At 36.3% G+C, this 23,740-nt stretch overlaps 1 protein-coding gene across 1 annotated transcript in view; it reads right to left on the minus strand.

Moving 5' to 3' along the window:
• LOC130860318 (calcium-activated chloride channel regulator 4-like) overlaps window positions 1–23,740 on the minus strand; it is a 65,280-nt gene that overhangs the window by 32,267 nt on the left and 9,273 nt on the right. The window contains 10 exon segments of the mRNA XM_057748379.1: window positions 3,390–3,496; window positions 5,782–5,956; window positions 13,762–13,989; window positions 14,710–14,928; window positions 15,272–15,380; window positions 15,382–15,447; window positions 16,974–17,087; window positions 20,475–20,614; window positions 20,748–20,843; window positions 20,845–20,895. Of these exon segments, the coding sequence (XP_057604362.1) occupies window positions 3,390–3,496; window positions 5,782–5,956; window positions 13,762–13,989; window positions 14,710–14,928; window positions 15,272–15,380; window positions 15,382–15,447; window positions 16,974–17,087; window positions 20,475–20,614; window positions 20,748–20,843; window positions 20,845–20,895 (1,305 nt within the window).

Consider the following 23,740-nt stretch of genomic DNA (forward strand, 5'->3'; position numbering starts at 1 on the left):
ATAGTAATACAATCCTACATAAAGAAATAAGGAAGATCTCAAATAAACAATGTATACACCTAAAGCAAGTAGAGAAAGAAGAAGAAGACGAAGATGAAGAAAAAGAAGAAGAAGAACACCACCACCACCACCACCACCACCACAACAACAAACCCCCAAAATTAGTAGAAGGAAAGAAATCATATAGATCAGAACAGAAATAAATGAAATAGAAATCAAGAACACAATAGCAAAGATCAATGAAACTAAAAGCTGGTTATTTGAGAAGATAAACAAAACTGATAAAACTTTAGCCAGAATTCATCAAGAGAAAAAGGGAGAGGACTCAAATCAATAAGATTAGAAATGAAAAAGGGGAAGTTACAACTGACACCACAGAAATACAAAGAATCATAAGAGACTACTATAATAAACTATACGCCAATAAAATGGACAACCTGGAAGAAATGAACACATTCTTAGAAAAGTACAACTTTCCAAAACTGAACCAGGAAGAAACAGAAAATATGAACAGACGAATCATAAGTAATGAAATTGAAACTGTGATTAAAAATCTTCCAGCAAACAAAAGACCAGGACCAGATGGCTTCACAGGCAATTTCTATCAAACATTTAGAGAAGAGCTAACACCTATCCTTCTGAAACTGTTCCAAAAAATTGCAGAGGGAGGAACACTCCCAAATTTGTTCTATGAGGCCACCATCACCCTGATACCAAAACCAGACAAAGATACCGCAAAAAAAGAAAATTCAGGCCAATATCACTGGTGAACATAGCTGCAAAAATCCTCAGCAAAATACTAGCAAACTGAAACCAACAACACATTAAAAGGATCATGCACCAGGGATGCAGGGATTCTTCAATATATGCAAACCAATCAGTGTGATATACCATATTAACAAATTGAAGAATGCAAACCATATGATCATCTCAATAAATGCAGAAAAAGCTTTTGACAAAATTCAACACTCATTTTTGATAAAAACTCTCCAGAAAGTGGGCAGAGAGGGAACCTACCTCAACATAATAAAGGCCATATGACATACACACAGCAAACATTCATTCTCAATGGAGAAAAACTGAAAGCATTTGCTTTAAGATCAGGAACAAGACAAGGATGTCCACTCTCATCACTTTTATGCAACATAGTTTTGGAAGTCCTAGCCATGGCAGTCAGAGAAGAAAAAGAAATAAAAGGAATCCAAACTGGAAAAAAGGAAGTAAAACTGTCACTGTTTGCAGATGACATGATACTAAACATAGAAAATCCTAAACATGACACCAGAAAACTACTAGGGCTCATCAATGAATTTAGTAAAGTTGCAAGATACAAAATTAATACACAGAAATCTCTTGCATTCCCATACACTAACAATGAAAGATTAGAAAGAGAAATTAAGGAAACAATCTCATTTACCACTGCAATAAAGGGAATAAAATACGTAGGAATAAACCTACCTAACAAGGCAAAAGACCTGTATGCAGAAAACTATAAGATACTGATGAAAGAAATCAAAGACAATACAAACAGATGGGGAGATATACTATGTTCTTGGATTGGAAGAATCAACATTGTGAAAATGAATATACTACCCAAAGCAATCTACAGATTCAATGCAATCCCTATCAAATTACCAATGATATTTTTCACAGAACTAGATCAGAAAATTTTTACAATTTGTATGGAAATACAAAAGACCCCAAATAGCCTAAACAATCTTGAGAAAGAAAAACAGCTGGAGGAATCAGCCTCCCTGACTTCAGAATATAATAGAAAGCTACAGTAATTAAGACAGTATGGTAGTGGTACAAAAATAAAATTTAGGTCAATGGAACAGAATAGAAAGCCCAGAGATAATCTCATGCACCAATGGTCACTTAATCTATGACAAAGGAGGCCAGAATATACAATAGAGAAAAGACAGTCTCTTCAGTAAGTGGTGCTGGGAAAACTGGACAGCTACATGTAAAAGAATGAAATTAGAACACTCCCTGACACCACACACAAAAATGAACTCAAAATGGATTAAAGACCTAAATGTAAGGCCAGATGCTGTAAAACTCAGAGGAAAACATAGGCAGAAAACTTTTTGACATAAATCGCAGCAAGATCTTTTTTGATCCATGTCCTAGGGTAATGAAAATAAAAACAAAAATAAGCAAACGGGATCTAGTTAAACTTAAAAGCTTTTGCACAGCAAAGGAAACTATAAACAAGACGAAAAGACAACCCTCAGAATGGGAGAAAATATTTGCAATCAAAGCAACCAATAAGGGATTAATCTCCAATATATACAAACAACACATGCAGCTTAATATCAAAAAAACCAAACAATCCAATCACAAAATGAGCAGAAGACCTGAATAGATATTTCTCCAAAGAAGACATACAGATGACCAACAAACACATGAAAAGATGCTCAACATCAGTAATTATTAGAGAAATGCAAATCAAATTTACAATGAGGTATCACCTGACACTTGTCAGAATGGCCATCATCAAAAAAATCTACAAACAATAAATGCTGGAGAGGGTGTGGAGAAAAGGGGACCCTCTTATATTGTTGGTGGGAATGTAAATTGATACAGCCACTATGGAGAACGATATGGAGGTTCCTTAAAAACTAAAAAAACTGCCATATGACCCAGCAATCCCACTCTTGAGCATATACCCAAAGAAAACCATAATTCAAAAAGATACATGTACCCCAATGTTCATTGCAGCACTATTTACAATAGCCAGGACATGGAAGCAACCTAAATGTCCATCAACAGAGGAATGGATAAAGAAGATGTGGTACATATATACAATGTGATATTACTCGGCTATTAAAAAGAATGAAATAATGCCATTTGCAGCAACATGGATGGACTTAGAGATTGTCATACTGAGTTGAAGTAAGTCAGACAGAGAAAGAGAAGTATCATACGATATCACTTGTATGTGGAATCTAAAAAGAAATGATACAAATGAACTTATTTACAACACAGAAACAGGTTCAGAGAATGAACTCATGGTTACTAGGGGGAAGGGTTGGGGGGATAACTAGGGAGTTTGAGATTGACATGTACACACTGCTATGTTTAGAATGGATAATCAACAAGTACCTACTGTATAGGGCAGGGAACTCTGCTCAATATTATGTAACAACCTAAATGGGAAAAGAATTTGGAAAAGAATAGATACATGTATCGGTATATGTATAACTGAATCACTTTGCTGTACACCTGAAACTATTACAACATTGTTAATCAAATATACTCCAAAGTAAGAGTTAAAAAATTTACTATGAGAAAAATTTACTATACTCAAAACATAAAACTATCAAATTCTCTTTCTTATTTATCACTAAGTGCAAATATGAAAACCCAAGGAGTGGGAACCTTACCTGAAGAGACTGCTGGGACAGATTGGTGTTTCCTAACCCAAAGGTCCTGAAAGCATCAATGAGGCCGTTGCTTTGAACTTGATCTGTAGCATAGGCATGAGTTCCTCCTAAGTTACAAATGCATTAACAAAGTTACTTTCTAAAAAATAAGTAGTCACATTTTAGTGATTAGTAAGGTAATAATGTAAAAAAAACAAAACAAAACACAGTTTTGGTAAATTGACCAAAATCAGATAAGTTAAAGATTAAATCCAAATGTTGATTCAGTGGCTTCCTTTGCATCCCACTTATCCAGGAACCTTCTGGCTGAAATATATCAAATAGTCATAGAATACTAGAAATATGTTATATCCATGCATTAAAATTCACAGACTTCCCATCCCTTGAAGAGAATTATTTAGTATTTTTAAAGATACAGTTCTATCAGTGTTGGCCTCCAGATTTTCCAACCAGTGTGGGTCAGATCAGAAAATCAGAAAGGTTAAAGAGCTGCTATATTGAGATATCATGACAATAGCTGGCAATGAGGAGATGGAAAAATGGTAAGCAATGGAGACAAGTCCACAAAATGACTACTTTGAGGGCTACTTGAGATAAAATAAATTACATTGGTCATAAAAACACTTTAAAAATGATAGGAGTTTGTATAACAAAGTATGTAAAAAACAAATATATATTTGGTAATATTAAAAGCCAAATTAATACAATTGATACTCATTACATTATTACTAAATCATCCTGATGATTTAAAATATGTATCCTCTACTATGTTTAAGAAGGCACTGATCCAAAAATGTGCAGAAGACCTAAATAGAAATTTCTCCAAGGAAGACATTACCGGTGGCCAACAAACACATGAAAAGATGCTCAATATCACTAATCATTAGAGAAATGCAAATCAAAGCCACAATGAGGTATCACCTCACACTGGTCAGAATGGTCATCATCAAATATCTAGAAACAATAAATGCTGCAGAGGGTGTGGAGAAAAGGGAACTCTCCTGCACTGTTGGTGGGAATGAAAATTGATACAGCCACTATGGAGAACAGTATGGAGGTCCCTTTAAAAACTAAAAATAGAGCTACCATATGAGCCCATGGGCAAGCCCACTACTGGGCATATACCCAGAGAAAACCATAATTCAAAAAGATACATGTACCACACTGTTCATTGCAGCATTATTTACAATAGCCAGGACATGGAAGCAACCTAAATGTCCATCGACAGATGAATGGATAAAGAAGATGTGGCACGTACATACAATGGAATATAACTCAGCAATAAAAAGGAACAAAATTGAGCTATTTGTAATGAGGTGGATGGACCTAGAGGCTGTCATACAGAGTGAAGTAAATCTGAAAGAGAAAAACAAATACTGTATGCTAACGCACATATATGGAATCTAGAAAAATGGTACCGATGAACCTAGTGGCAGGGCAGGAATAGAGATGTAGACATAGAGAACGGACTTGAGGACACAGGGTGGGGGGAGGGGGGGAAGCTGGGACATAGTGAGAGAGTAGCACTGACATATACACACTACCAAATGTAAAATAGCTAGCTAGTGGGAAGCTGCTACAGAGCACAGGGATATCAGCTTGATGCTTTGTGGAGACCTAAAGGGGTGGGATAGGGAGGGTGGGAGGGGGGCTCAAGAGGGAGTGGATATGGGAATATATGTATACATACAGCTGATTCACTTTGTTGTACAGCAGAAACTAACACAATACTGTAAAGCAATTATACTCCAATAAAGGAAAAAAAAAGAAGGCACTGAAAAGATGTCCATTTTCATCACACGTCTGGGTATGTAAGATAACAGCTACCAAAGTAAATGTTTACCTATAAACTTCATTTCTATTTAGATCTATACAGCCTCAGCTTCTGTCCCCCTCCTACCCCTCAGTCTCATATATTTCCCATTATCCTTCAATTTGCCTTGCATTGTCATCCCAATATGATTTTTTTTTACTCATAAACTGATCATCTTCTCTCACCCCTTTTTTTTTCCTCCAGTAAACATCCTGTCAACATCTTGTTCAAGGCCAAGCTCAAAAGTCACCTCATCTCTCATGCCTTCTCTCCCTGACTCTGTACAACCCTGGGAGAATTAACAGCTCTCTCTTCTCACATAGTGCTTGATTCCTATGTATGTCTCCTGTTATGGAGGAGTGTTATCTTATTATGCTATCTGATTAGTAGTTTTATTTGTCTCTCCAGACAGCTGGACTGTGAGTGCCTTGATCTTAGACACTAAGTCTGGTTTAGCTCTGGTCTCAAGCTCCTGGCACAACACCTGCAGAGTAGGAACTTAAGAGCAGTTATCGAATTGTCATCCTCTACATTTATGCATTGCTATCAAAGGGCTAGAATATATAGGTCATATTTTACCTGTTATAGTGCTCATTTCTATGATTGCTTGATCAGCATGTGGCCCCAAAGTGATAGAAGGAACAATGACTCCACTTTGTTTCACGTCCATGCAATTTGTTACACTTTTATCCACCCCAGCAACCACCAGTATTATTTCAGATCCATCTATTTGGTGATATATTTCTCTAATTACCTGCAAACATAATTCAGGGCATTAATTATTAAGTATCCCTAAAACAAATGAACTTGTGGGGAACTGGAAAAAAATAGAGGAAATAAAACTGCAGAAAAGATGAAAAAAGCTATGCTTTAAAGTAATAATCTACAATCAACCTCGTGGGGAATTACCTTACTTTTAATTCTGTCCACCTGCCACAGGGAATGTTTGCTCAAATGTAGTTATGTGGAAAGAAGGTTGTGGACAATTTTCCTGGGTTAAATTACAATGAGAATTTAGCCTAGGGAACTCAGGTCAACCAGACATCAAAAATAGAATTTGGGTAAGTGGCATTGAATATCTCTCTGCTTTCTTTGACTAGACTACCCTCTGAAAAATTCTTTGGTGTATAAAGTCAGCTGTACATACAGCTAAATGGATTAAAGATCTAACAATATAAAAAAAACAATGTATAACCTTTTAGAAAAACAATGTAACTAATTCACAAATTTCAAATTAGGAAACCCTCAGTAGCTCTTAAATAAAAGACATGGAAACTTCTAAGCAACTTGAGGTTAGGTTATATAATTTTTGTTTTATCTCCAAAAGTAATTAGCAGAGTTATGCATATAGATGGTGGCCAGAGAATACACTGACTATATTTATTGAGTTCTTTATGTGGTTTGAACCATTTTCCTACATCAAACTCCAACACTACACAGTTTGAGAAATATAGCAAATGTATTTTAATTTCTTTGACAATTTTAATTGGTTGTGGCTTCTTGGAGCACAATTTTCAAAAACTGAGTCCAGGACAAGAGGAAGAAAAATGCCACAATGGATTAGTAGGGGCTTTTATGGGCATAGAATGGAAGAGTGGAGGTATATACACAATTGCACAATAGGGGCTTGGAATGTAGAAATTCATTTGTACACCTGGTGTCAGAGAACAATATGACCACTTTCATTATGTTTTTTGTATATTTTGAGATAAGGAGTGCCTCTTGTGTATATTGCAAAATATAGGAAATTATTTATACATTTACAGCATTTTCATCACACTTCCCCTGTACATTAGAGTGCAAAATGAAGATCTAAAGGCGGAGTTCTCTCTCCTTCACCTCTCCCTTTCTTGTATTAGTCTATTTACAGAATACTAACAATGTATCAGTCATTCAGCAGGAACTACATGGTTTCTGCATTCATGGAAAGAACTGAATTCAATTTAAAAATGTTTATTGAGCTTTGGGTCATTACCGTTTACTGTACCCTTGCTGTGTATTAAATGTTTTATACATTGTCATTTAATCTAAGTTCAGGCTCCCAACCTGTTTCCCCACTGTGACTCTTGCTCCCTATAATCTTTCACAGTCATCTTCATAAACTAGGGCAACTAGAAGCATCTTCCTAAAGCATAAGTTGGTCACATCGCTCCAATGCTTAAAACCCTTCAATAGCTTTCTGTTGTACTTAAAATAAATTAAAAAAACATCTATCATAGGTTTTGAAATTTTGAAAGATCTGGCCCTTGCCTTGCTCTCCAATGACATTTCATATTCCCCCTGATATACTGAACTTTGGCATCACTGGATTCTCTCATTTATTAGAATAATTCACTTATTTTCTACACTTTCCTATGAGACTTTCCTTTCTTCTTTAACAACTGGCTCTTTCTCATCCTTCAAGTCCTAGCTTAAATATGACTATCAGAGAGGCTTCTCTACCTAAAGTAGGCAGTTCCACTCCTTTTCCCAGTACCTCTTTATCACATTATCTTGTTTGGTTCCTTTATAACATTTTCTTGCAATCTGTATTGAATTTTTTTACATTGCTTATTCATTCATTATCTGCTCCCCTTTTATTTTATTTTATTTATTTTATTTTATTTTTTTGGGGGGGTACATCAGGTTCAATCATCTGTTTTTATACACATATCCCCGTATTCCCTCCCTTCCTTGACTCACCCCCCCTCGAGTCCCCCCCATCCTCCCCCTCCCATTCCTGTAATTTTCTTTTTTTGTGATATCTTTGCCTGGTTTTGGTATCAGGGTGATGGTGGCCTCGTAGAATGAGTTTGGGAGTGTTCCACCTTCTGCAATATTTTGGAAGGGTTTGAGAAGGATAGGTGTTAACTCTTCTCGAAATGTTTGATAGAATTCGCCCGTGAACCCATCTGGTCCTGGGCTTTTGTGTGTTGGGAGATTTTTAATCACTGCCTCAATTTCCGTACTTGTGATTGGTCTGTTCATGGTTTCTATTTCTTCCTGGTTCAGTCTTGGAAGATTGTATTTTTCTAAGAATGTATCCATTTCTTCCAGGTTATCCAATTTATAGGCATATAGTTGCTTGTAGTAGTCTCTCATGATGTTTTGTATTTCTGAGGTGTCCATTGTTACTTCTCCTTTTTCATTTCTAATTCTGTTGATTTGCATCTTCTCCCTTTTTTTCTTGATGAGTCTGGCTAATGGTTTATCAATTTTGTTAATCTTCTCAAAGAACCAGCTTTTAGTTTTATTTATTTTTCTTATGGTTTCTTTCCTATCTTTTTCATTTATTTCTGCTCTGATCTTTATGATTTCTTTCCTTCTGCTCCCTTTGGGGTTTCTTTGTTCTTCTTTCTCTAGTTGTTTTAGGTGTAAGGTTAGGTTGTTTATTCGATCATTTTCTTGTTTCTTAAGGTAGGACTGTATTGCTATAAACTTCCCTCTTAGAACTGCTTTTGCTGCATCCCATAGGTTTTGGGTTGTTGTGTTTTCGTTGTCATTTGTTTCTAGATATTTTTTGATTTCCTCTTTGATTTCTGTAGTGATTCCTTGGTTGTTTAAGAGTGAATTGTTTAGCCTCCATGTGTTTGTATTTTTTGCAGTTTTTTTCCTGTAATTGATATCTAGTCTCATGGCGTTGTGGTCTGAGAAGATGCTTGATATGATTTCAATTTTCTTGAATTTGCTGAGGTTTGATTTGTGACCCAAGATGTGATCTATCCTGGAAAATGTTCCGTGTGCACTTGAGAAGAAAGTGTAGTCTATCATTTTTGGATGGAATGTCCTATAAATATCAATGAAGTCGAGACGGTCTAATGTGTCATTTAAAGCTTGTGTGTCTTTGTTTATTTTTTGTTTGGATGATCTGTCCATTGATGTAAGTGGGGTGTTCAAGTCTCCCACTATTATTGTGTTCCTGTCGATGTCCCCTTTTATAGCTGTTAGCATTTGCCTTATGTATTGAGGTGCTCCTATATTGGGGGCATAGATATTTACCATTGTGATATGTTCTTCTTGGATGGATCCCTTGATCATTATGTAGTGTCCTTCCTTGTCTCTTGTAATAGTCTTTACTTTCAAGTCTAATTTGTCTGATATGAGTATTGCTACTCCAGCTTTCTTTTGACTTCCATTTGCATGGAATATCTTTTTCCATCCCTTTACTTTCAGTCTATATGTATCCCTTGGTCTGAAGTGGGTTTCTTGTAGGCAGCATATAGAAGGGTCTTGTTTTTGGTTCCATTCAGCCAGTCTGTGTCTTTTGGTTGGAGCATTTAATCCATTGACATTTAAAGTGATTATTGACATGTGTGTTCCAATGACCATTTTCTTAATTGTTTTGGGTTTGTATTTGTAGGTGTTTTCCTTTTCTTGTGTTTCCTACTTAGAGAAGTTCCTTTAGCAATTGTTGTAAGGCTGGTTTGGTGGTGCTGAATTCTCTTCTTTTGCTTGTCTGTAAAGCTTTTGATTTCTCCATCAAATCTGAATGAGATTCTTGCTGGGTAGAGTATTCTTGGCTGTAGGTTTCTCTCTTTCAGGACTTTCAGTATATCCTGCCATTCCCTTCTGGCCTGCAGAGTTTCTGTAGAAAGGTCAGCTGTTATCCTGATGGGTTTTCCCTTATATGTTGTTTGTTGCTTTTCTCTTGCTGCTTTTAATATTTTTTCTTTGTGTTTAATTGTCATTAGTTTGATTAATATATGTCTTGGTGTATTTCTCCTTGGGTTTATTCTGTATGGGACTCTCTGTGCTTCTTGGACTTGGTGAATTATTTCCTTTCCCATGTTGGGGAAGTTTTCCACTATAACCTCTTCAAATATTTTCTCAGACCCTTTCTTGTTTTCTTCTTCTTCTGGAATGCCTATAATTCGAATGTTGGTACGTTTAAGGTTATCACTGAGGTCTCTGAGACTGTCTTCTAATCTTTTTATTGTTTTTTCTTTTTCCTGCTCTGTGGCAGTTATTTCCCCCATTCTATCTTCCAACGCACTTATTCGTTCTTCTGCCTCAGTCATTCTGCTGGTTATAGCATCTAGAGTATTTTTAATTTCAGTTATTTTGTTATCCATTGCTGTTTGTTTTTCTGAGTTCTTATGAACTGTTTCTTGTACTTTCTCTATTTTGTTATCGAGATTTTGTATCATTTTTACTATCATTACTCTAAATTCTTTTTCAGGCATTTTTCCTATTTCCTCTTCATTTATTTGGTCTTGTGGGTTTTTTTCATGCTCCTTTGCCTGCATGGTGTTTCTTTGTTTCCTCATGGTTGTCCAAACTTTTGGGGTTACTTGTCCTGGCGATAGAGGTGTTTATAGAAGACTGTCCAAGCCTCAGACGAATGTCCAAGTATTGGATTAAACGAATATTAAGTCTAGGAAACACATACATATATAAGACACACAATTACTGAATCTGTTAGGACATAAGGCTCTAGAAAGACCTGACAGAACCCCAGTGTGCTATCAGATATTCAAAGAGAAACCCAACAGAAATTGACAACTGAAACAGAACAAATCAGAGACAAAAGCAAAAGCAAACAAACAACAAATAACACCCTACACCTACAAACATCAATCCAGGGAGATTTTGTAAGCTAGGATCAAATATAGAAAAAGAGCTGGAGTACCACCAGAGAGAATGGAGATTCTCAGAATGTAATTAGACAACTGTACTAGGAACTAAGATAAAGACAAAAGCCTAATATTAAATACCAAGGCAGTGCCTCATCTGGAGAATAGAGCAAGGAGTCTGAGCAGACCGATAGTGTTGCTTATAAGTATGTTAAGATAAAATAAACTTAAAAAGGCTGGAAGAAAGGGGAACAGAAAGCGTACTGTGGTTGGAAATATGCAAATAAAAAGAAAGGAATAGAAATGTATAAAAGATAGGGATGAAAGGAAAGTATGAGAGATATTTTGTCCGTACTACCAAAAACTTAGCTAGATATAGAAGTATATAAAAAGGCAAAAAAAAAAAAAAAAAAGAATAAAAAATATCATTAAAAAATTATGTTATAAAACTTGTAGATCCCTTAGGGCTAAGATCATATTTAATAAATAAAAAAATAAAAAAAAATAAAAAAAATAAAAGAATAAAAAATATCATTAAAAAATTATGTTATAAAACTTGTAGATCCCTTAGGGCTAAGATCGTATTTAATAAATCCAAAAAAAAAAAAAAATCCAGAACTGATCCCAGAATGGACCAGTTCAATAGGTATTGATACTACTATTTCTGTTTCCTTAGCGTCTCAGCTGTAAGTGTCCTTCTCCTTGCCTTGGGTTTTTTTTGCGTTATTCTATGACCAGCAGAGGTTCCTTTATTGTTCGTCTGTAAGCGTCGGTGTGTGGGGAGGGAGAGGGTACAATAGTGGCTCCTTCTCCTGGGAGTGAGTGAGCAGTGGCGCACTGTTGTTTCTGTCAGGCTTGGAGGTGCCTGTTGCAGAGGGCTCTGGTGGCTCAGGCGTAAACAGAAAGTCTTAGAGTTGGGCCTCTCTCGGGGTTTTATTCTTATTGATGCTGTTGTTTTTTTTTTTTTTTTTTTTTCCTCTGGGCAGCCTCCCTGCTGCTGGCGTTGCAAGGGGTTTTAATCTAGCCCCGCCCGAGCGCCTGAGGGTGCTTGTTATCCCTGAGCGCCTTAGGTGGCCCGCAGGGCGTCTCTCCACTGCCTGTTGCAGAGGCACCGAAAGAGAGGGAGAGGCTACGCGCGCGGCTCCTCCCACCTGCCCGTGAGCCTGCAGTCTCTAGCCGCCATCATGGCCGGGCAGCTCTCAGGGACGGGCACTCCTCTCCGCGGACCTCCTCCCTCCTGTCCTCTCGGTCCGTCACCCTACCGGCAACAATGTTTCTCCCCCTGAACCAGCTCTCCGGTTCCCACGCTCCCGCTCCTGGACCCTCGGTTCAGCCGCGGATCAATGTCTCGGTCCGGGAACACTGAGCTGCGCCGTGGACCCTCCGTATGTTTCTCACTCCCTCCCATCTGCCACAGCTCCGCTGCTTCACCCTCTTTGAGCCCTCGTAGATGCCTCCCTACCGGCTATGTCGGGCTCCCCGCAGCCCTTTCTGGTGTCCGAGGCTGTCTGCTGGTGTTCAGCTGGTTCTCTGTGGGAATGACTGCGTCCTTCCGTGCATTCCCAATGCATCTGTGGAGAGGGATGCACTCCACGTCTCTCTATTTCGCCGCCCTCTGCTCCCCTTTTAAATAGCATGGTCCACCAGAGCAGAGAATTAATTGTATCCCAGTGGCTTCTACACTTGACTTGGCATGTAACAAGCAGACAAAAACATATGCTGAATAAATAAAAACATGAGCAATCCTGTGTACTAGCTTCCATTATCCCCTTTACTAATGAAATAATTGAGGACTAAGGAGGTAAAGAATTGTGCTTAGGATCACAAAACTAGTATGTAACAACTGAGGTTTGAACCCAGGACTTCATGTTAGAAAGTTACATTAAAAATGCTGCACAATTCATAAAGGAGGGAGATTCAATAGAGTTGGGAATAGCAAGAAAAGTTACATGAAGGAGCAAGGATTTTGAAGAATTAGTAGAATTTTAACATGCAAAGATGGGAAAGAAGGAAGCACTTTAGGCAGAATTACAAAGGCAAAGGTATAGAGGCTGTTAGTACATAGTGGGCTTGGAGAACAGTGTGCACAGTAAGTTGGCTGGAGCATAGAGCATTGGGAAGGGAGAACTGAGAAAAAATGTTGGCAAGAGAGGTGAAGGCAATTTTATCACAGGATAAGAAGATTTTAAATAACATCAGACTGAAGAATTTAGACTTAATTTTATAGATCATGAGGGAACAGTGAAGATTTCTAAACAGGAAAATGACACAATTGATATTAATTTTGAGCTCAAGATGACCATTTGGATAAAAATAAAATTCATAATGATAGTTGTGAATTATATATTTACTATACAATATAATAAATACTGTTCTAAGTATGAACGTGTATCATTTCACTTGTCTCACAATAACCCTATGAGATAGGCATTCTTATTTTCCTGTATTTTGTAGATAAGGCATTGAAAGTCCAAAGAGACTGAAAATTTTGCCTAGATCACGTCTAGTAAGTAATAGAGCCAGTAGTCTGATCCCAAAACGCATGTTCTGACCAGGATTCTTTACCCTAAATGTAGGTAACAGTCCCTGCTGCATCTGCTTTAACAGATCAACATCAGATTGCCCTAACAGAATGTCACAGAAACTAAAATGAGGATTGGCCCAAAGTGGAATCATATCAATTCATTTATTGCTTTAAAAATTGGTGACTGTTGCTGCATTAGCATATTTGTTTATTTAAGAAACGTTTCTTGGACACTGATTTTTGCATGATAAGAAGATAAAATCCCCAAAGTGGGACTTTATAGATGCTTATTCACCCATCAATTTATTCATGGATTAACTGATTCATCAAGAAAATTAATTGAGCTTCTTTCTATATGCTTAGGACTGTGCTTCTTATTATTAATTATGTTAAAATTAGGCAGTAATATGTATAGTAGAAATTAACATAGAAGTATCCTTAAAAATTAAGAAAGACAAACTATTTTTGCAGAACAATTTTCACCTGAAAAGCAGATTCAATTCCAGAGCAGAGGGAAATTCCTCCTGAGGCTTCTGTAGGTAAGCTCTCCAAGAGCTTTCTTCTTTCATTGACACTTATTATTTGGATTAGTTTGCTTTTGATGTGAGCAGTACTATCAAAGTCAACTATCCCCACCCAGGGTCCATTTTCAACGGTCCGCAGCAGGAAATGTTTCGCTGCTTGGTTCATTCGATTTAGGCGATTAAAAATCTGAATCAAAAAGATAAGAAAAACAACCAGGTGGTATTTGATTAGCAAATGATAGCAGATCACATATGTGTGTGTTGATAAGAATTTTCTATGAACAGTAATTCGTGTTATTAAAGAAAGCAATTATAAGTTTGTTGAGTTGATAAAACTGAGAAATACAGTTCTGTGTATTATGGGACATATGATAGTGTAGTAAAGGGCACACACTTTTAACTAGAGCTAATTTTGGGTTGCAAACTGCACAAATAAGAGCTGGAGGGTAAGGTGGGGTTTGGGCTAGAATTGGGGGTGATGACTCACAACTTAGAGACTCCTAATTATACTTTAAGGCATCTGTACCAGTTGTCTCAAAGTGAAACCACTCCCAAGAGTTCACAGAATCAATCCAGACTGTAGAGGATGGACTCCAATTAGAGGGTGAAATCTCCCCACCCACTGGGGACTAGACTTCCCAAACGGTGAAACATGTGCAGCTGAATCCTGAGAGGCGAAGTCTCTACCTCTGCGCATTCCTCTTTGCCTCCTAGCCTCTCTCTACCACTTTTCCACCAATGGATTGACTGGAATTGGCTCTTTGGTAACCCATCAGGGCTCTCATCTCTCTTTCCTAGGCCACTGAAGCCAAGCCTCTTTACACATTTGTCTTCTTCTAGCCTCATCACTACTGTAACGTGTGGTATCTCCTCCCAACTCATACCCAAATTTCCCCATGAAGCTTACCGTCATGCTTTCAGACTTATCAAGAACTAAGCATACAGTTCTTTCACTGATCCTCAGCAATGAGAAGACAGGTGGAGGGGGTGGTTCCACCATAGACACAGTGTCTTTAAAATCCTCAGAATTGCTGATCACCTCCCACGTGCTTCTGGAATTGCACATTTTATTTAGTAGGCTTGGAGCTTCTCGGTTATGGTTCTTTTCATTACAGAATTCAATAATCTAAAAGTTTAACATGATGAAAAAAGTTTTATACATAATGCATTTAAAGATCTAAGTACATACCTGACAAAAGTTAAGATCTGTTCTGCAAATTTTTTGTTTGTTGAGTTAAATATGATTCAATGAGGAGTCAATATCATAGCATTGTAGATTTTCAATAAGAATGATAGTAATAATAATAAATAGCACACTAGTTGAGTGCTTTACTCTGTAGCAGCCAATGTTCAAAGAACTCTATATTAATACATCTAATCCCTCAAGTCACCTGCACAGATATTTTATAAACATGATAATGCCCTTTGATTGTAAATATACAATCTAAAGTAATTATTGGTATACTTACAGAATCAATATCTTGCATAAACATTATGGATGTGTTTTCAGTTTGATATTTATCAGGGAAGAATTGACAATCTTTTTCATACAGTTTTGTCTTAGAATCAGTTTTGCATCTGAGTTACACAGCTGTTTTCTCGACACTTATAAACTCTATTTACACCAGAAATTCCTGTAGAACATCTGAAAATATATGACAGTTAGTCATTGAAGCAACCTAACCATTAAGAATTTTTGAAAATCTTAAGTGTTTCTATTCACAATGTTCCTCATATAAATGTTTTTATTCTGATTTGTATACCATACACGTAATATTCTGACAGCACAGTTTAAGGGTTTCTACCAGACCAGTTTTCTATTTTTCATGAAATTGCAAAAGAAATTTTAAATGGGACCTGCAGCTATGTACAATGACTGAATTTTCAGCTTATATGAAAGCTGCTGCTGTCTTGCTCAGACTCAAATGGCTGGAGGTGCTCCTTTTACAGACATTTCTCCTGCTGGCTTTGAGGCAGTAAATGGACTGTAGGCATCTAGAGGAGAGAACTTGTGAACCCATTTACTCTCAATAATCACTTTAGCTTAAAGATAGATTTGTTGTTAAAAAAGCTAAAAGTTAAAAAAGTTATCCCTCTAAAGAGTGGGTGTGGCATAACCACAAGTGTTGTGATTATCAAAGAGTATTGCTATTCAAAGGAGTGGCTGGAAACAAAGAATGAGGTGTTGACAAGGTCAGCAGATTGTAAAAAATGGTGCCAGCATTATAGACATATGTTTTATTGTATGAAATTGGCCACAAGTGGCAGTGATTACAATAAATACTCTGGGATGTGAATATATCCATTTTTTAAAATGTGTTTCCAGTTCAAATTCAGGAAGTGATAACTAGATTTCATTCAATCATTTAGGGAGTCTCCTAAACATGTCTGTTTCTCTTGCCCCAAACTCAGAGAATGTATGGTGTTATCTATATTAACAGCCATGATGCATATTTTGTAGCAGAGGCTAGGCATTTAGTGGGAATATGATGTAAATAAATATAATCAATGTAATATTATTTAAAATAGGTGTCCTGAAACTGATGCAATGGGGCCTTCCTTGAAATCATGTATCTTTCAATTTGCATATTTGTGACGAGTTCTCAGCCCAGTAGGGCTTCTAACATTGATGGCACCTAATTTTAAACCAATTCCCTAGCTATTTTGCTATCTTGATCTCATAACCCAGAGGATTGTCTATTAACTATGATGTTAGATTGGTATTTCAAAATGAACCTTAAATCCCAAGAAATTCCTCTTTGGTTCTTTGAAGCTGGTTGGTTTCCTACTCAGCCAGCATTCACCGCTTCTTCTTACCCATTTTTTCCCCATTCTTTTGTAATGTAAATAATTTTGATCTCCTAGCATGTAATACAGACCTTTACACAGAGCATAAACTTCAGTGCAAGTGAATTCTGGCAGCTGTGGTAGAGAGGTGTAAATGTATGTCAATTTGGCTACCAAATGCTCTTGAAATTATGTGTATTTTACATGGACAACCAGCTACTTTAAGATACATTTTTCTAACAAAAAAGAAAAGCACTGTTTTGTGATATAGCATCTGTTATCTCCATTGGGACAAAAATTAATAAATGATTTTTGAAAGAAATCAAACTAAGGAAAACAAGAAGTTCAGCCTGAAGTAATTTAAGACAATTTAAATGGTCATGCCTTGCTTCAATTTTCTTTGAGTTAGTGCTGTAGAAAGGCTCATCATCATTGTACTCATCAAACACTCCCCAGCGGAGATGGGCCCACTCGTGGACAAACACTTTCCCCGGGGGAAAATATTTCAAATGTATGATCATAATTCAAGTGACCAAATTTATTTCAAGTATTTTTAAAGGCTTTTTTTCCTTTTTTCCTATTACAATTTGGATTTATAATGACTGCCATTGCTTATAACTTTTTTATATTACATGACATTACATTACACTATAAAGTACATTAATTTTTTATTCTACAGCATGTTAAAGCAACAAAACATTTTGAGAGCATTTTCTATGGCCCAAATAGACTGGGCTTCAGGTATCTGTAGCTATAGTAGGGAAGACTGACATACACAACATAGTTAGACTGTGAGCATTCTTCAGTCAGGAAATGTAGTATTTTTCTTTGTAGCATTCATCCTTCCATGTATTCACCCAATTATTCAATTATTATTCTATTCATTCAATATTTATTGTCTCTTCTTAGCTATGTATCCTTGGACAAGTTTCTTAATCTCTCTATGTCTCAATTTCACATCTGTAAAATGCATTCTCATTGGCAGCAAAATTGTCTCCAAAGCACCAAAAATTGGTACCTGGGATTAATAAATCTTAGATATTACAACGGTGTGTGTATCTCTTAAGCTCAATACCTAGCAACATAAGTAGATATGTAGTACATGTGAGGTATTAAAATGTCATGGGGGGCATTAGAAAAAAAGTCTAAAATGGCTCCTTTGGTGGGCAATAATGAAAAAGATTGAGAAACACTGCTATAAACCATATATAATTGTGGTGATATTGAAATGAATTGACTTATTTTAAGTGCTTAGCATATAAGTAGCATTCATTATATAACAACTATTACTATTATTAATTATATATTTAGCACTGTACTATGTGCCTGAAAATATAAAGATGAGTAGTATATAGTCCTTGCCTTGGAGCTGCTTAGAGACAGAGATATAGTTAAAACTTTTTTCCAAAGAATTCAGGGTGAACAGAAGGATATAGATAAATCAACAGATTGAGTTGCAAGAAGAAGAAATAAGGGGAAAAATAAGCTGGAGTTTTTGCTTTACCAGTAGTGAGTAAAAGGTTTTGAGGAAATGGAGGTGGAGAGAGATAGGAAATCTAGTCTGTTCTGTTACAAGATATGTTTATGTAAAACAAATTAGCTCATATGAGATCTGAAAATAGGAGGAAAATGTAAGTATTATGCAGATTTTATGCTTTATCTTTTAGTCTTTTTTATTCAAAATGTAGTCCTTATGGACCACATCAAGATCCCCTGGGAGCTTGTTAGATATGAAGAGTCTCAGGCTCACTCCAAATCTAGTGAATCAAAATCTGCATATTAACAAGCTCCCTCCATAGTTCCTATACACATTCAATTTTAGAAACACTGGTTTAAGTTTCCTAGGCAACAGTTTCCAGAATATTGGGAGTAGAATTGTAACCTTTGGTATGGAAGAAAAAGTCCTCACATCAGCTACTGTAAGAGGAATTTAGTGGATTATAAGAGAATGTAAAGCTGCCTACACTTGCAGCTCTCTTCTTACAGAGTTCTACTCTCAGACTTGCTTCATTCTCAGCTGATAGAAGGTTGCCCTACTTCCCACACCCATCTTAAAATCAGCGCCTTTGGCTTAGAATTCCTTCCATTCCCATCTCCATTTTCTAAGTTCCCACCAGCCATTCTGACTTTTTAAAAAGCATTTCAACTCTATATGAGTGTACATTGATATCTGTTGTGGCAGTAAAACTGAGAGGTTGCCTATGTGACCCAAATCATCTCTCCAGGTACTATGATTGTTGTAATTGTTATTATTATAAATTGAATAGGTTTTGAGGAATCTTTTTCTAATCTTATTTTTCCAGAAACCTGATGCTTTCAGGGTAGAGTTTGGCAGAATGTGAGATTTTTTTTTTCTCATGAACACATATCTCATCATGGGAAAAACACCTGACTATGAGTAAGAAAGGAAGCAAAAATGGGAAACAGCTGAAGTGGGGAGATTGAAAAAAGAACAAGAACTCAGATGGGGACACTGGCTTTAATGATTGGAGAATAATTGGCATTAAGGATTGGAGAAAATAATATCTTCTAACAGCAGGAGAAGGGAATGAAGGTGGACATGAGTTTGGAAGTAGAGAGGAAGTAGGGTCTCTGTTTTCCCAATGAAGTTATCTCTTGTTGTTTGGTGGGATTAAAAAGAGTGGCTAGAGAACTTGAGAAAAGTGGTAAAAGCTTTAGAATAACTTCTATGCAGAATAAGAAGGGACCTGAGAGAGGTAAGTTCAAACATTATTGAGTAGCTTTGAAGGTTTCAATGAGCTTTGAAAACATTTTTTTTTAAAGATACCAATTAGTTTTATAATTTTGTTTCACAATCTTGGAAATATGTTAATAGGAGCCAAAGGAAACTAGCTAGAAATTCAGTTCAACTGGCAAGTTGAGTAAAACATAAGCATAAGAGTGGTGAGGGAGTTGAGCCATTTATACTCGTAGCTGACATGACTGACTTCACTGGGCATGCCAGGTAGAAAAGAAAGTGTATCTAGAAGGTCAAAAGAATTAGAGGTGCCAAGTATAGCAAACATGGTCAGACCAAAGTATGGGAGATGTAAGATTGGGATGAGATAGGATGATGGAGCTTTCAAGATTGGGTCCAGGCAATGTTGAGGACCACAATTAGCTGACTGTTTGACAGAGCTAAGGGATTTAATGAATGTTCATTGAAGGGGCAAGTGGAAGAGGAAGTCATTATTCTGGGCTGTACAGATTCAGGAAGGCTTTTATTGAGTAGTGACATGTGAGTTGGACCCTCCTTTCACAATGATTTTCACTTTTGTCCGAAAAATAATGTGCTTTAGTTCATTTGGAACAATGATTTTAACTTTCAGATTGAACTAGATGAAATTGCCATTTCTATAGGTAAAAATCACTTATAGACAAGTTCATCTGGTTCAAAGAATGGGTTGAATAATAATATCAGCAACTAACAGCCTGTGTGTGTTTTCTTTTGGCCAGGAACTGTCATGTTGGCCCTTTTCAGCTTGCCACTCATTTGCCTGCCATGGAGGTGGCATGTGATTGATTAACATCCAGCAATGGAGAAGTGAAAAATTAAAATCTAAAAAGTGTTTCTTAAGCAAAATATGTGTTATGGCTGTCCCATGTTCAAATTTCTGTAGACACTGTACTGAGTACAATTACAGGGATTACCTAGTTTAATATTTCCAACAATTCTATAAAGTAGGAGCTCCTCTATTCACCATTTTTTAGGAAATAAGCATAGACAGGTTAGGTCGCTTGTCCAAGGTCACACACAACTGTAGAGGAGTCAAATTTGACCCTAGGGACTCTGGCTCTAAGGCTTATACATTGAACATGGATATAAAGCTGCTTGTTGGAATCACTGCAAAATATTTGTTTTAACCAAAATTCCTACCTGATGGTCCAAATTCATTTTGTTTTTTCCCAAGTACAAAGTCGGGGGTGAAATGAATGTATTCTCCTTTTTCTTCACAGGCTGTGAACTGCTTGGTGTATGGTTCATCTCTACCTGGGAGGGTAGGTGGTGCAACTAAAACATCAGCCTGAGAACATTTAAAACATGTTTAAAACATCAGAATAGAAATGATAACATTTATCTAAAAAACTCTGAAATGATTAATTTAGGTCAAAATTGAAAAGTAGCAGAAAAAATATTTTTAAGAGAAGCTTTTTAACTCTTATGTGTTTGTAACTTTCATGTTTTGGCCTCTTGTATTGAGTTTTGTTCTTCCACTTCTCTGGAATTAATATTGATACATTTTTGAAAAAAAAATCTTTTTTCTGTGGCTTCCTACAGATAAATAGAAGCTGTAGTCACCATGTCCTATTATTACAGGAAAAAAACAGAAGTTAGGATGGCCAAGGGAGGGTAGACTAAGTGAACAGGCATTCATCACAGGCATTTCTCACCTTTAGTCTGAAGTCTGGGAGGGTTATACCTCCAGCTTTGCTCTTTTTTCTCAGGCTTGCTTTGGCAATCTAAGGTCTTTTATGGTTCTATCTAAGTTTTAGGACTATTTATTCTAGTTCAGGAAAAGTGTCCTTGGTATTTTGATAGGGATTGCATTAAATCTATAGATTGCTTTGGATAGTATGGCCATTTTAATAATGTTAATTATTCTAATCCAAGAGCATGGGATACCTTTCCATTTCTTTGTATCATCTTCAATTTCCTTTATCAATGTTTATAGTTTTAAGAGTATAGGTCTTTCACCTCCTTGTTAAGTTTATTCCTAGGTATTTTATTCTTTTTGATGCAATTTTAAAGCAAGGGATTGAACCCTTGCTTTCTCTTTCTGATATTTCATTATTAGTGTATAGAAAAGCAACAGATTTCTGTATATTAAAATTGTATCATGCTACCTTGTGGAATTCTTTTATTTAGTTGTAATAGTTTTGGGATGGAGACTATAGGGTTCTCTATATAGAGTATCATGTCATCCACAAATAGTGATAGTTTTAGCTCTTTCCTTTTATATATTTTTCTTGTCTGATTGCTGTGGCTAGGATTTCCAATACTATGCTAAATAGAAGCAGCAAGGGTGGGCATCCTTGTCTTTTTCCTGAATTTAGCAGGAAAGTTTTCAGCTTTTCACCATTCAGTATTATGTTGGCTGTGGTTTTGTCATAAATGGCCTTTATTGAGATATATTCCCTACATACCCACTTTGATGAGAATTTTTTTTAAGAATGGATGTTGAATTTTGTCAAATGCTTTTTCTGCAGCTATTGAGATTATCATGTGGTTTTTTTTCTTTTTTAAAAATTAATGTGGTATCACATTGATTGAATTACCTATGTTGAACTATCCTTGTGACTCTGAAATAAATCTAATTTCATCTTGTTATATGATCTTTTTTTTGTGTTGAAGTTGGTTTGCTAATTTTGGGGGGGATTTTTGCATCTACAGTCAACAAAGATATTGGCCTATAATTTTCTTTTTTTCAGTGTCTTTGTCTGTTGGTATCAGGATAATTGTTATCTTGTAAAATGAATTTGGGAGAGTTCCTTCCTATTCAATTTTTAAGAATAGTTTGAGAAGGATAGTTATAAGTTCTTCTTTATGTGTTTGGTAAAATTCCCCAGTGATGCTGCCTAGGCCTGGACTTTTATATGTAGGGAGTTTTTTGTCTTTGTTTTTGTTTTTTGTGGGTTTGTTTGTTTTTTTACAGATTCTATTTCACTTCTAGTGATTGGTCTGTTCAAAGTGTCTGTCTTGACAGGCTGTATATTTCTAGAAATTTGTCCATTTTCTCTAGGTTGTCCAAATGTTGGCATATAACTTTCATAGTATTATCTTATCGTGGTATTGGTTCTTATTTCTCTTCTTTCATTTCTTGTTTTGTGTATTTGAGTCCTCTCTCTTTTCTTCTTTGTGAGACTGGTTAAAGATTTATCAGTTTTGGTTATCTTTAAAAAAAAAGACTAGCTCTTTGTTTCATTGATCTTTTCTATTGTTTTTGGTTTTTTTTTTAATCTCCTAAGTGAAAGGATTTGAAAGACTTCAGTAAATTAAGGAAGATTTGATAGAATTGAGTTATTATAGGAACAAATTTAACAATCCTATCCAGTAAAGAAATAATAGAACGTTTATTTTTAAATGTTTCATAAACTGTGAAAACCTGTAACATTTTTATGTGACACAAACATAAAAAAAATCCAGTAGTTTGCTGGTTATCATTGAGGTAGAGAATAAATAATGTTACTAGCTAACATTTATTCAGTGCTTATCAGGGCAGAGATTGCTTAATTTATTTCCCATAGCAACTCTCTAAGGTGAGTATGAATTTTGTATATTGGGAAAGTGAGACATAGAGTGGTTGAATAACTTGCCAAGATAATTCAGCATTTTGACCACAGAGCCCAAGTATTTTTAATCACTACACATTAAGGCATTGTTGTTTTATAATGAAAAATAATGAAAATACAGGTTTTTTTTTTTAATGGGAAATGGGGCAAGTTTAGGAATTGTAATTATGAATCAAGAATGTCTCACTAAGGCAAAAGGAGCCTAGACTTGCCCAGAAGCCCAAAGGAGAACTGGACATGGAGAACTAGTAACTGAAAACAGTAGCAGAAAATACCTTTAAATTAAGAGTTCAATAGGATAATACAATGTTGAATTCTAATCAAGCAATGTCACCAAGAAGGAGGGTTTTATTATATGTGCCCAGACTCTGCCCTCTTAGGCAGCGTCCCACATCCTCTTTCCATTCCTTCAAGAATATTATGGGATAATTGTAAATTAATAGAATTAATATGTTGTGCAAGATATAGGATGGAGCTGTTGTAGTGGCCACTCCAGGGAAATTGTGATTAACTGGAGGAAGTAGTCTACTGGGTATTGACGATTACATCCCAGGCAGTCTTCCCTGATTCCCCCGCTGACCTCCTTTCCTACTGTTCCCTACCTTCCCCTGAACTCCAGCATGGGAGCTTCAAGCAAACCAAGCATGCTCCCATCCCAGAGAGTTGTTACTCAGGAAATTGTTTTTGACTGATGGACACTGAATTAATTAATGATTATCATTTTAACCCCAAATAATGACATATCACAATACCTAAATGAAGCTTGTCCAAGGCCTTTGAAATGTTCGAGAAACCTGAGGGACTCAGATCCCCTCTAGTGTTTGGAGGAGTACCTGGGTTGTTTTGAGGAGGTGTTATTT

Source organism: Hippopotamus amphibius, chromosome 1, assembly GCF_030028045.1.
Source record: "Hippopotamus amphibius kiboko isolate mHipAmp2 chromosome 1, mHipAmp2.hap2, whole genome shotgun sequence".
In the NCBI taxonomy this organism is placed as follows: Eukaryota; Metazoa; Chordata; class Mammalia; order Artiodactyla; family Hippopotamidae; genus Hippopotamus; species Hippopotamus amphibius.